This window comes from Microcaecilia unicolor, chromosome 6 (assembly GCF_901765095.1).
Source record: "Microcaecilia unicolor chromosome 6, aMicUni1.1, whole genome shotgun sequence".
Taxonomy (NCBI): Eukaryota; Metazoa; Chordata; class Amphibia; order Gymnophiona; family Siphonopidae; genus Microcaecilia; species Microcaecilia unicolor.
In genome coordinates this window covers 294833177-294845861 of record NC_044036.1, presented here as the reverse complement: position 1 = coordinate 294845861, position 12685 = coordinate 294833177, and the positions used below count along the sequence as shown (strand labels likewise).

Sequence of the window (12685 nt, the reverse complement as noted above, 5' to 3'; positions counted from 1 at the left end):
TGCCTACTGGGGCCGCAAGGTGTCACAACACCCCTTAATTCTATTTGAAGTATATAAATATGCAAAGCCTGCTTTACCCGGCTTTTTACAGCGGGCCATGCTAACTGGGAAAAAATCTATACTTTTGTGCTGGAGAGAACCTTTGGCGCCTTCATTAGGACTGTGGTGTACACACATGATAGAGCTATTGAAACTGGAGCGGTGCGAGATTAAAGACATCTTTTCGAAAGAGGGCAAATGCTTTCAACAGACATAGGGGCACTTCTGGAACACACTACAGCCAGCAGCAAAAAGCAGAATTCTCAACTAACTGCACACATTGTTCTCTTGCAGAGATTGCCTTGTAGTGGACTTTGTATGAATTGGGGGATGGGATGGGGGGGGGGGGGAAGGGTGGCTGGAGGAGTGGAAAGGGAGGTAGGTTTTATAGTAGTTTCTTGTTACCTTGGGGTAGAATGGGTATGTTGAAGGTCTTTCCTTTCTGTAATTTTGTTCAATACCCAATAAAGATGATTTAAACATAAAATCCTTTCTTAATATTTAAATCAATATTTGGTTTAAATTCTGAGGGCTTGAGAGAACTGTTGGTGTTCCATCTATAGATAGAAAGTGCTGCCCGGTTCAGTCCAGCTGTTAGTGTTTCTTTTGGCCTCCCTCTTGCAATGCCGGGGTGGGGGGTGCTAGCTGCGGCGTTGGTATGTTCTTGGGCGGCTGTTGGGGGGCTGTTTCGCTGGTGCACACGGCGAAGATGAACTCCAATAGGCTCAAGAAGTGTGAGGTATGTGTATGCCATGATATAGATGACTCTAGAACTTGTAAATATTGTGTGTGCGCCGTGAGAGTGTCATAGTCCCCCTGAGATCAGGGGGAACGTGTAGAGACTGGCGGGAGCATGGCTGAGCTTGACAGGCCTAGCAATTCTGGTGTCATGGCAGCCCTGGTTTTGGTGAGAACGGTAGTCATTTTGTCCCTGCAGTTGAGTTGTGAACAGCTCCTGTGCTTGATATTGAAGGCTCTGGGTTTTGTTCTGATCAGCACTGGGGACACTCCAGGGCCTTCCCTCATTGTTTCCCCCTCACCCCGGAATTTGTGCTGGCCGTGTACAGGTTTTTTGTTTGCGCAAGGAAAAGGTACAGGCTTCCTTGGGGTCAGGACCCATGTGGTCAGTCAACACCACCTTCTCCCAAGTTTCCCAGGCGGAGTTGGGAGGAGAAGGATGTTTTGGAGGAGGACTTTCTTGGGGCTGAGGGGCTCTAGGGTGGTCTGAGGAGGATCTGGATGAGGCTGGTGAGATTCAAGGAGACTGTTGGATGGCAAAGTTGCCTGCTGGGGAGGATTCTTCAGTGGTCTGAGTTGAGATGAATTTCAGGAGCTTTATTAGTCAAGTACCATCTGTGCTGAAGTTTGAGGATGTGAAAAGCTCATTGTACTGAAGGACATTTGGAAATCCTCCCGGTCCTTTCCAATGCATCAGGAATTGGGGATATCATTCAGGCCCGGTGGAATGTTCCAGCCGCCCCTTTTAAGGTTGCTCGGTCTATGGTATGTCTATCCCATTCTGGATCCCGATAGGGAGTCTCTTTGGCCTCCGGTGGTGGATGCCGTGGTGTCAGCATTCACCAAGAAGACTATGGTCCGGTAGATGGCGGCATGGCTATGGGGGACCCACCGGATTGGAGGATAGAATTACTCTTGAAGCAATCCTTTGATGTGACAGCCCTTGCAGTACAGGCGGCTATATGGTAGCTAGGGCTGGTTTCTGCTGGTCAGAGTGGGTTCTGGACTGTTCTGTGGATGATTGATTGGAATTTGGTGGACCAGGAGGTGGCCAACTCAAGGTGATATCTTGTATGATCTTCTGCGGGCATCTTCTAGTTCATGGCATTCACGTTTGCAGCCAGGAGGTCCTTGTGGCTGTGTGGTTGGTTGGCAGATGCGGCGGATGCGACGTCTAAGCCTAAGCTTATCAAATTCTCTTTCAGGGCTCGCTTGATAAGTTGGTTAAGAGCTTAGGAGGTACAAAGGTGCCCAGATTGCCAGAGGAGGATAGGCCTAAGGTGTCAGAGTGTGGATTGTTGGATAGAGGCTGTTTTAGGGACGTCTGTAGGTGTCAAACTATCACTGCCAGACCGATTCCGTGTGGTAGATTTATTTTCAGCGGACTCAGTCTTTTCATGGCGGCTGCTGTAGGGGGCAGAGATGTGGGTTTTGTTGGCCAGCAGTTTAGTCGTTCCTCCCAATGAAGGTGTTGGGGTCCAGCCTTCAGTTCTGCTATGTGCATGGTTAAAGGAGTTTTACTGGAGGTGGGTCCTTGAGGTGGTTTGGGATGGTTACACACTGGAGTTCTATCTGCTGCCGGATCTTTCTGGAGTCTCCTTGCTGGACCAGATGGAATGCGAGAGCCGTCAGGGAGACCCTGGACAAGTTGATAGCCTTTGGGTGGTCCTTCTGGTGCTGCTTGAGGAGAGGGGCATGGGTCAGTATTACGTTTATTTTGTGGTATCCAAGAAGGAGGGTTCCTTTTCTCCAACTTTTGTTTTAAAAGGGGCGAATCAGGCTCTCCTTGTGCTGAGGTTTCAAACAGAGACTCTTTGGTCAGTCATACTGGCAGTGAGACCCGGAGAGTTCCTGACCTCATTGGATTTGTTGGAATCTTATCTGCACATTCCCATTCGGCAAACTTTCTCAGGTTTGCATTTTGGGGCAGCATTATCAGCTTTATGTTCTCCCTTTTGGCCTAGCTACTGCTCTGCGCACGTTCTCCTAGGTGCTGCTGGTTGTAGCAGTGGTTTTGCGGAAAGACTACATTTTGGTTTATTTGTACCTGGAAGATTGGTTGATTCGAGTAAAAACATTTCAGTAGAGCACCACTGATAACAGCCAGGGTAGTGCAGATGTTAGTCATTGGGCTGGGTGATGAATGCGGCAAAAAGTCATTTGGTTCCATCTCAGTATAGTTAGTTTCAACACCTATGTGGGGGTGGGTGTACCTTCCATAAGTTCAGATCGAGAAGTTAGCCTCAGGTGTGTTGACTGTTAAGCCACCATTGCCACCAGGCGAGGGATTATTCGCAGGTTCTGGGTTCCATGGCAGCATCACTGGAAGTGGTTCAATGGGCTCAGGATCATATGAGGCCTCTTCAGGAAGCGTTGCTGTCAAGGTGGTCACCCCAGCATCAGTTCCTGGAAGTTTGCCTTGTAGTTGGGGACAGGGTAAGAGGCAGTCTGCAGTGGTGGTTGCAGGTTCAGCAACTATTTGGGGGGAAAGTGTTTCCATACGCTTGAATCGTCAATGGTGACATTAGACCAAGTGGCTCAGGGTTGCTGGTCGAAAGAGGGAGGCTCAGTGGTCGATCAGTCGTTTGGAGACTAGGGTGATTATTCTAGCCCCGCAATTGTTCCAAGGTCTGCTGGCCGGAAAGGAGTTGAGGATGCTCTCTGACAGCACCACAGCGGTGGCTTATGTGAGCCACCAGAGAGGCACCAAGAGTCGTCCGCTGGTGGAGGAGACAGCTCTTCTGTTGTGCATGGTCAGCGCGGCAGCTGCTGGATCTTTTGGCTGCCCATGTGGCAGGTGTAGAAAATGTTCAAGCAGACTTTCTCAACAGGAATGTTCTGGATCCCGGAGTCTCAGCGACGAGCCTTCGACCTGTTGCTGGTCAGGTGGGGGTCCTCCGGTGATTGACCTGATGGGACCTCGTCAAATGCCAATGTACCTCGTTTTTTCAGCAGATGGCAGGATTCCGGGGCAGAGGGCGTGGATGCACTGGTGCATCAGTGGCCCTTATTCAGTCTCCTGTATGTTTTTCCTCCTTGGCCCCTTCTTGGCAGAGTCCTTTAGAAGATTAAGCATCACAGTGGTCAAGTGGTGGTGGCTCTGGATTGGCCCAGGAAGGAGGCTGTGGTACAAGGATCTTGTGCGGTTGGCAGTGGACCAACCGCTGCAGGTTTCTGAAGATGGTAACCCTGTTACAGTAGGGATCGGTGGTCATGCTTGATCAGCTTCTTTCTGTCTTACGACTTGGCTGTAGAGTGGGCGCACAGGAAGCAGGGCTATTTGGGCAGAGTCATTGTGACCCTCCTGCATTCTTGGAAGCATTCTACTTCCTTGGCTTATGTTCAGGTGTGGTGGATCTTTGAGGGTTGGTGTTTGGAACGTCAGGTTTCCCCATTTCATTCCTTGGTTCTGCAGTTGCTGGACTTTTTGCAGGATGGTCTGGACAAAGGTCTGGCCTTGGCTTGTTTCCGGGGCCATGTCAAGGGGAAGCCGTTGGCTCTCATCCGGTTGTGGTTCATTTTCAGCTGTCATCCGGATGTGGTTCATTTTCTCTAAGGAGTGCGTCTTTTGTCTGCCGATTCAGCTGTCTGTTCTACCGTGGAAGTGCAATTTAGTTCTGGAGGCATTGATGTCTACCCCTTTTGAGCTATTGTCGACGTGTTCTTTGAAAGATCTATTCGCAAGAGTGGTGTTTTTCAGTGGCTCTTTCGTCCACATGGTGGATTTGGTTGCATGTGCTGTCATGTCAGGAGCCTTTTTTGCTCTTTTCAAAAGAGAAGGTGGTGTTGCAGCTGGTGCCTTACTTCCTCCCCAAGATGGTCTCCATGTTAATCATTGGTTTTGGGGGAGGCTAAAGGCTTGCAGGATCAATGACATTTACATCATTTGGATCTGCAGAGGGCACATATTCGTTTTGATTGGAGGACCTCGCCGTGGTGATGTGGCCTCTAAAGCTACCATTAATCGGTGGATTAAGGAGGCAGTAGCCTCAGCCTATATTCTCAAGGGTTAGTTGGTGCCATGTCAGCTTAAAGTGCACTCCACTCGGGCAGGCAGCTTCTTGGGCGGAGAGTGCTTGTGAGGTGGCGGTGTGGTCCTCTTTGCATTCTTTTGTGCGGAATTATCATTTGGACATTCAAGCCCATCAGGAGGCAGATCTTGGAGCACAGGTGCTGGAATCAGTGCTCTGGGGGTCCCTCCCTTAGGGGATACTGCTTTGGTACATCCCAGCTGTGCTTGTCTGGAGGGACGTTATAGAAGGAGAAATTAGGCTTTACCTGCTAATTTGCTTTCCTTTAGTTACTCCAGACTGGCACAGGGCCCTCCCTGTGTCTGTCAATGGTGTGCAGGGCCTGCGGTCTGTTCAGGGACAGTGTCTAGTTTGTTTGGCTTGCGGGTCGGGTCAGGTATGTCTGCGAGGTGTAGGATTCCACATTGCAAAGAGCTGTGTATTATGAGGGGAGGGGGGGAGGCAGCAATGCAGGGGCTACCTTTTCATGCCCAGGGTTCCAGTTCTGACAGAAAACAGAGCAGGCTGAGGGTTGGTTCTGCTTTGTTATTCTATTACTGACTTTCAGGGGATTGCACATGAGATGTATAGGTCTTCTGAAGAGTTGGTGGCTCTCTCCATCTGCTGGTCCGAGTGTATAACCCAGGTGTGCTACTCTGGAGGGACTAAAGGAAAGCAAATTAACAGATAAGGCCTAATTTCTTCTTTGAACTGGTGTAATAAGTTGAACCTTCTATTTTTAGGCAAGGATTTGATTGGTGTCCAGAACCTACTGAAGAAGCACCAGGCTCTACAGGCTGAGATCGCAGGCCATGAACCTCGCATTAAAGCTGTTAGCCAGAAGGGACATGCAATGGTGGAGGAAGGTAAGTTGAGAAACAAAGTGAAATGGAACTGAAAAACATTTGCTTTTTTAAGTGCTTTACCATTATTATCTTAATCTTTTTCCCTTTTCCATACACCATTTAGGCCATTTTGCCTCAGAGGATGTGAAAGCAAAACTTAATGAACTGAATCAAAAATGGGAATCTCTCAAAAGCAAAGCATCCCAGCGCCGGCAGGATCTGGAGGACTCGCTTCAGGCGCAGCAGTATTTTGCGGATGCTAATGAAGCTGAGTCTTGGATGAGGGAGAAGGAGCCCATTGTGGGTAGTGCAGACTATGGGAAAGATGAGGATTCTGCTGAGGTGAGGAGGCTCATTTGTAATTGAAACTGTGTGCCATGGCAAATGAGGGTGACAACTTAGCTGCAGAAGCGTGACTGTATAACACCTGTCTTTCAGGCTCTTCTGAAGAAGCATGAGGCCCTAATGTCAGATCTCAGTGCTTATGGCAGCAGCATCCAGGCTCTCAGAGAACAGGCACAGTCCTGCAGGGTAAGGGGGATCTTTGGCTTTGTGTGTGGTGGGTACTGCCATGAAATACTTGATGTGGGATGCTGGGAAATGCATTAGGGAAAAAAATTCCATAAATACTACAGAAGTTTTCCCACAATTTTCTTAAATTTTAAGATCATTGCTGCAAAAAACTTAAGGTCTTGACCTCTTGAAGCCAAAGAATTGGAGAGTTTTAGATCCTCAATTGGGAGGACAAAAAGGTAGATCAGCAGCAGGGAGAAAAGAGAAAACTGTAGAAAGAGCGGCAGTCACAGGGAATAGAAATGGCAACACCACAACTTTAAAAACATAACATGACTTTTTTTTACAGGTGTTAGGCTTTTAAATCTAAGTGTGTTGTTTTTGACATAAAAGGTCATTCCAGCATAATTTGAGTAAAAGTTGGCTCTGTTAAAATGTATAGTGCACGTTAGTTTACATATGACTAGACAAATTTGGAGCAAACATTTTTCTGGCCTTGGGGCAGTATCTTATGTTCTGAGCTGTAATGTTTGGAGTTGGTCTCGTTCCCAAGTAACAGAGAATTAGAAAACTATCTGGAATTTGATAGTTACGAGGACGGCAAACTGAAGGGCTGCAAACCAGCAAGGTTTTTGAGCAGCCCCTACTGAATATTCATGAGAGATTTGCATACACCTCCTCCATTGTGTATATCAATCATATTGATTGGGAATATCCTGAAAAGCAGACTGGTTTGTGGCCCTCCAAGGTTGCAATTTTGAGACCCCTGAAACTGTCATTTACAAATGTCTAAATTCCACACACAAAAATTGATGGAAAATCTTTACTTTTAGTGGTCCTGCTGCTTTGCTAGAGTAGCCATTGATGGGACTTGGTAGGAAAGATTAATAAAGCTTAGGGTTTAACAGGAGACAGGTTAAAGGTAGAAACACTTTTAAATTCTGCAGATTGGCTAACCAAAATGGATGATCATGACTAAAGCTCTCAGCGTGTCATGTATTGTGCCTAGAATCAGTGGTGTGCTGGAGCCGGCTCGCACTGGCTCGCAAGAGCTGGTTGTTAATTTTTCTGACACTTGCGAGCCGGTTGTTGAGGCAGGGCGAGCTGGTTTGCGGTGCCTCTCCTCCCCCCCGAGCCACGGGGTCCCAGCACATACCTAAAGCCTTTAAGGCAGCCACCCTGGTGGTCTAATGGATCCCCAGTCTTTCCTGCCTGCTGCTGGCGCTGACCCTCCACTGCCGCATCACTCTTTAAAAATGGCTGCTGAGACCTCCAGTGGTGGCCTCGCAAGACTTCAAGTATTGCAAGGCCGACCTTGTAAGTCTCAGCAGCCATTTTAAAGACAATGCGGCAGCGAAGGGTCAGCACCAGCAGCGGGCAGGAAAGACTGGACATCTTTTCTGCCCAGGCCCCAAAGAATCCATTAGACCACCAGAGTAGCTGCCTTTTGGTACGTGCTGGGACCCTGCAGCTCGGGGGAGTGGGGAGGAGGCCTGGAGTAGGTGGGGTGGGGGCCGTAGGGAGGATACTCAAAAATATATATATATATTTTCAAACATGCCGGCTTGTGCATACGGATGTGTACAGAGGAAGTATAGTGGAATAAATTTTTACTGGGGGAGTGGGGAAGAGGTCTCGAATAGGTGGGGTGGGGACCATGGACAGGATACTGTAAAAAAATAAATAAATAAAAAAATTGACTTTTCAAACATGCCGGCTTGTGCATACACACACAGAGGAAGTGTAATAAGGGAATAACTTTTCATAGGTAGAGTAGTAATTTGTTATATATCGTAATCGGTGTGTTATAGGGACACCCTAATCCTGTTTTTGCAGAGATTTTTTTTCTCTCCTGGTAAAGGGCTTCTAAAACAGACATGTTATGAGAATCAGGTGCTCAATGTTCAGCGTTTCTATCTATTTATTTACTTATTTATGACTTTTTATCCCACATTAAACATGAATTAGATTGGAACCTGGGAGCATTTTTTTTTTCTGGGAGAGAGTACTGTATTGCCCCCCCCCCCCCCCCAGGCTGACTCCCCAGGTATAGCCAGCTCTGCAATTTTTTTTTTTTTTTTGGGGGGGGGGGGGTGCACAGATTTACCAGCACACCACTGCCTAGAAGGCACACGGGATCAATATTGAAACTCAGTGGTCAGTGTTTAAACATACCCAGGTATTCAGCACTTGCTGCTATTCAGATATTGGTACTGAACAGACTGCTACTATTACCCGTATAATGGAGATATTTACTGTCGGTATCCAGATAACAAAGGACACTTTTTTTTTTTTTTTTTTTACTGTCCTACAGCTATCTGGGTGTTTTCAGGCTCCACCCCTGGGCCACCCCAGTGTTATCTGAAATAGCACTAGTGTGCTGGGAATGATTTTCAGTGGCATTACCCAGATAATGCTGCTGAAAATCAATGACTGGCCTTGGTCAGTGGCATTTATTTAGGTAGCAAGTGCTGCTACTTGGATAAATGTGTGGATAAATTGGGCTAACTATTTTCTGCTGGTCCCAGAGTATTGAATCTGTAAATTAATTTTAACAGCAGATGAAATGTAATGTGACGTTAGTTTACCAGACAATTCATAGTGGGTGCATATAGTAATAAACTTTCCATATTGTTAGCAACAAGTTGCTCCAATGGATGATGAGACTGGAAAGGAATTGGTTCTGGCCCTGTATGATTACCAGGAGAAGAGCCCTCGTGAAGTCACTATGAAGAAAGGAGATGTCCTAACACTGCTCAATAGTACTAATAAGGTAAAGACAATGTGTCTTGGTGCTGGCCTGGGATTTAGCTATCTTCCTTTGTAATCTGTAAGGTTCAAATACAACACAGATCTGAAGTTGTTTATAGCCCTGTTATCATCCTGAATGGATATTTGCTTGTTTTTCATTAGATCCCATCTTGATTTATGTTCCTTTTTTTCCCTTCAGGACTGGTGGAAGGTGGAGGTAAATGATCGTCAGGGCTTTGTACCTGCTGCCTATGTGAAGAAATTGGATCCTGCACAGTCTGCATCCCGTGAGAACCTCCTGGAGGAGCAAGGCAGCATAGCATTACGCCAAGAGCAGATTGACAACCAGTAAGGCCAGATTTGAATCCTAAAGGTTGTGTGTCCTAACTTGCTCTTGCTTCCTAGAGCTGAACTGAGGATATCTTTCAGCCACCTACACTTTTTGCCTGATGCACTTGACACAGAATGGCTTACTGATCTTTTTCCTATACACATTCTTTCTGTTGCTGACAAGGAAAAGGAGCCTGTCACTTTTTACCCAAAGAAGCAGCGTGAGAGATTGATGGGTTATGAGGACCTGCTGTAGACTGGCTTGCAAGTTTCATACTGCCTGCACTGCTGCAAGGTTCATAGGCACAGGGGCCAGCAATGTGTGTGCTTGAGCACCCCCAGTATTGAGCAAGTTCCATTATTCTGAGGGAGCATTCGCTTGTGTATAGCACCCCCAATCATTTTGAAAAGTTGGCTCCTATGTTTATAGGTACTCCTGACCTGACCTGCAGTTTTTGCACAGTATTCAAAGATATGCATATGAGGTTAGGGAGGGGAGGGCAATAATGTACGACGACTGAGTTTAAAAAATGTTCCCCCCTCCTCCCGAAAGTTTCTGTAGAAAAAGTCAGCATAAGTCTTAACAGATAGTTTTGCCAGGGCAATAATCAAAATAAAGTTGCCTGATTGTAGACTCAAATCTCACAGGTAATAAGTACCTGCATGGTTTGCACCTATTGGAGCAATTTATTGCCCTTGCATTATTATGACGATGAGTGAGGGACAGGACACATTCATCTGCCCTTTCATTTTTTTCAGAGGCCTTCTGAAGTTGGATATGACACTAAACTTTTAACTTCAAGTTTCATGTGTCAGTGTTTGAACTAGTGTAGTCCTTTGGCTAAGACAGGAGAAAATGATAAAACCGATAACAAGCAGATATGCTTTTCATGCTGCTAAGGGATGTAGATGGTAGGTAGTCTCAAAGGTAACTTACTCTGCAGTACTATGCTCTTATTTATTTTCCTAGTGTGGTGATTCTCAAATGACCCTTTAACCTCCTTCAGAAAGTGACATTTTAACCTACGCTTCTCCTGTGATAGCTGCTTTTTCTCTCCTTTTTTTTTTTTTTAAATCACACTAATTTTTTTGCATGCATTTGCTGTGCTCCCTCTGTGCAGGATTCTCATATCTAAGGAAGTCAGCAGTGTGTCTCTACGTATGAAACAGGTGGAAGAATTGTGAGTAGGAGTAGCGCTTCACAAAGCACGTCCTCGCCATTCTGTGTCACCTACATGTGTGCTTGTTGGCTTTTCTTATGTGGTGTTGGGCATGGGAGGTATTGCCACTGAACTGTGTTCAGTGAAAGCAATTTGGACATGTTCTCACATCCTGAACCCTGTGGTGCTGGTTGCGCAGCTGGTACTGCTATATTGAGGAGCTTTTTGTTGTAAGCCTGGTGTCCGCGGGTGATGTGGGGACTTTAGCTAATGATTGATATGGCTGAATTTATTAGAGTACAGGGTTTCATCCTGCTTTGATTGCATTTCCAGATTTTGGCATGGGAAAGTTATGCTAAAGTTCGCAGAAATCTTGCAGATCCTACCTATGCTTGTTGAAGAAAGCCAGAGTACAAAATCCTTCATGATCATTTGGACACTTATGGATAGTAACCTAGTTAGCTTTTTATGGTTATCTTCAGCTACTAAATTTCTTCAATGCTGTTTCTGAAATGTACTCTCCAAACAACCACATGATTACAAGTGGCCAGATCAGTTTTATAGCAGCTGGTTTTTGCTACGCTAAAGCAAAAACTCTTTTTGGTGATGGGAGTTATTCACAAAATATTTTTGCAGATTAGTTTCCAGAAACCTTTGCTATTTTCTCAGCAGAAAAATTTTTGGAGGTTCTGCTGGCATTAGAATTGACCAAATGAGGGTTTTGTGCAGACTTTGATCATGTAAAGTTGAGCTCAGATTGGAAGCAGTCTGACAGTGTTGGAAGCTGACTACATTGAGCAGTTTCTATCCCTTCAGGCTGCAGTTTAAGCTACTAACTTTTGTTTGTTTTTTGAGGGGGAGAGGTGCATTCACTTTACATCTTGCATTAAAAAAAAAAATTTTAATTAAATTATTTCAAGAACGTCTTGAATAAGAAATCTAATTGGCAGATCAAGAAACAAATACAATTTAGGTAATATAAGAAACACAACATAATAAACTGTCCATTATCTTAAGACTATAGAATAGGGGATCCAAGAGATCAATCAGCTTAAGAAATAAGGTAATATAAAATAAGAGAGAAAAAATCTAAGAGGAAGGCTTATACTAGATATGTGGTAATAATTAAATCTGCACTAGCTCATTGCCCCAAGACAAATCTGTTTTACCTTCTGCTACCGTTTTCTTACTCAAAAATATTACTAACTCTGAGGGATCAAAAATACGTATGCACGTTTGATGCTTTACAATACACTTACAAGGAAATTTGTTTAAATCTTTTTATTAAGAATTTCCAAAATAAGTAACAAAACATGAAGTATTGCAATACAAACATTACCAAACCAGATTTTAAAAACTCAGAAGCACCAGCATGTATAACCGTAGAAAGAAACCAACCTACTTGCCACCTCCCCCCTTTTTGCAAACTCTAAATCTGGAAATGGAACAGCATTCATTTTCCAAAGAAGTGTACAAAAAAAAAAAATCTGTAAACTACTAGTAAGAAGGGCTCCTTTCACTCACAGGAAATCTTAATTTAGAGGTTTTTATTGGTCAGTATGCAAACAAGTACAATAACAGAACAATAAGATAACAAACATTACATAAGAATATGAGTAGCCATACTGGGTCAGAACAGTGGTCCTAGCTCGGTATCCTGTTTCCAACAGTGGCCAAGCCAGGTCACAAGTACCTGGCAGAAACCCAAATTATGGCAACACTCCATGCTACCAATCTCAGGGCAAGCAGTTTCTTCCCTATGTCTGTTTCAATAGCAGACTATGGACTTTTCCTCCAGGAACTTGTCCAAACCTTCTTTATTTTTTTTTTTTCAACAATAAAGTTTTGAGTTTTGAAATTGGAAAAAACAGCACATTATTCATAGTCATAGATGTACAACATGAATCCCACAGAGAACCTATGAAAGTCCTCCCCCTAACCCTGCCCCCCTCCCCAAGCACACCGAATCCCAAAAAGCCAAACTCCAATAAAACATCCTTTAACCAAATCACCCCCTGCCCCCCCAGACCAAACCTTTTTAAAACCCAGGTACGCTAACTGCTGTTAACTACATCCTCCAGCAAAATGTTCCAGAGCTTAACTACTCATTGAGTGAAAAAATATTTCCTCCAAATTGTGTTAAAAGTATTTCCATGTAACTTCCTTGAGTGTCCCCTAGTCTTTGTACTTTCGGAAGGAGTAAAAAAAAAAAAAAAAAAATCAATTTACTTCTGATTCTACACCACTCAGGATTTTTTGTAGACCTCAATCATATCTCTTCCTCATCCATCTCTTTTCC

General features: G+C 44.9%; 1 protein-coding gene across 4 annotated transcripts in view; it reads left to right on the top strand.

Annotated features, from left to right (window-relative positions):
* Nucleotides 1-12685, top strand: part of SPTAN1 (spectrin alpha, non-erythrocytic 1) — a 174162-nt gene that overhangs the window by 74322 nt on the left and 87155 nt on the right. For 2 of the 4 annotated variants that reach the window (XM_030207917.1, XM_030207915.1), the window contains 6 exons: nt 5531-5653; nt 5757-5974; nt 6071-6163; nt 8784-8918; nt 9096-9244; nt 10348-10407. In XM_030207917.1, coding sequence (XP_030063777.1) covers nt 5531-5653; nt 5757-5974; nt 6071-6163; nt 8784-8918; nt 9096-9244; nt 10348-10407 — 778 coding nt within the window. The remainder of the gene's footprint in view (nt 1-5530; nt 5654-5756; nt 5975-6070; nt 6164-8783; nt 8919-9095; nt 9245-10347; nt 10408-12685) is intronic. The other 2 variants (XM_030207919.1, XM_030207918.1) reach the window with 1 other exon arrangement.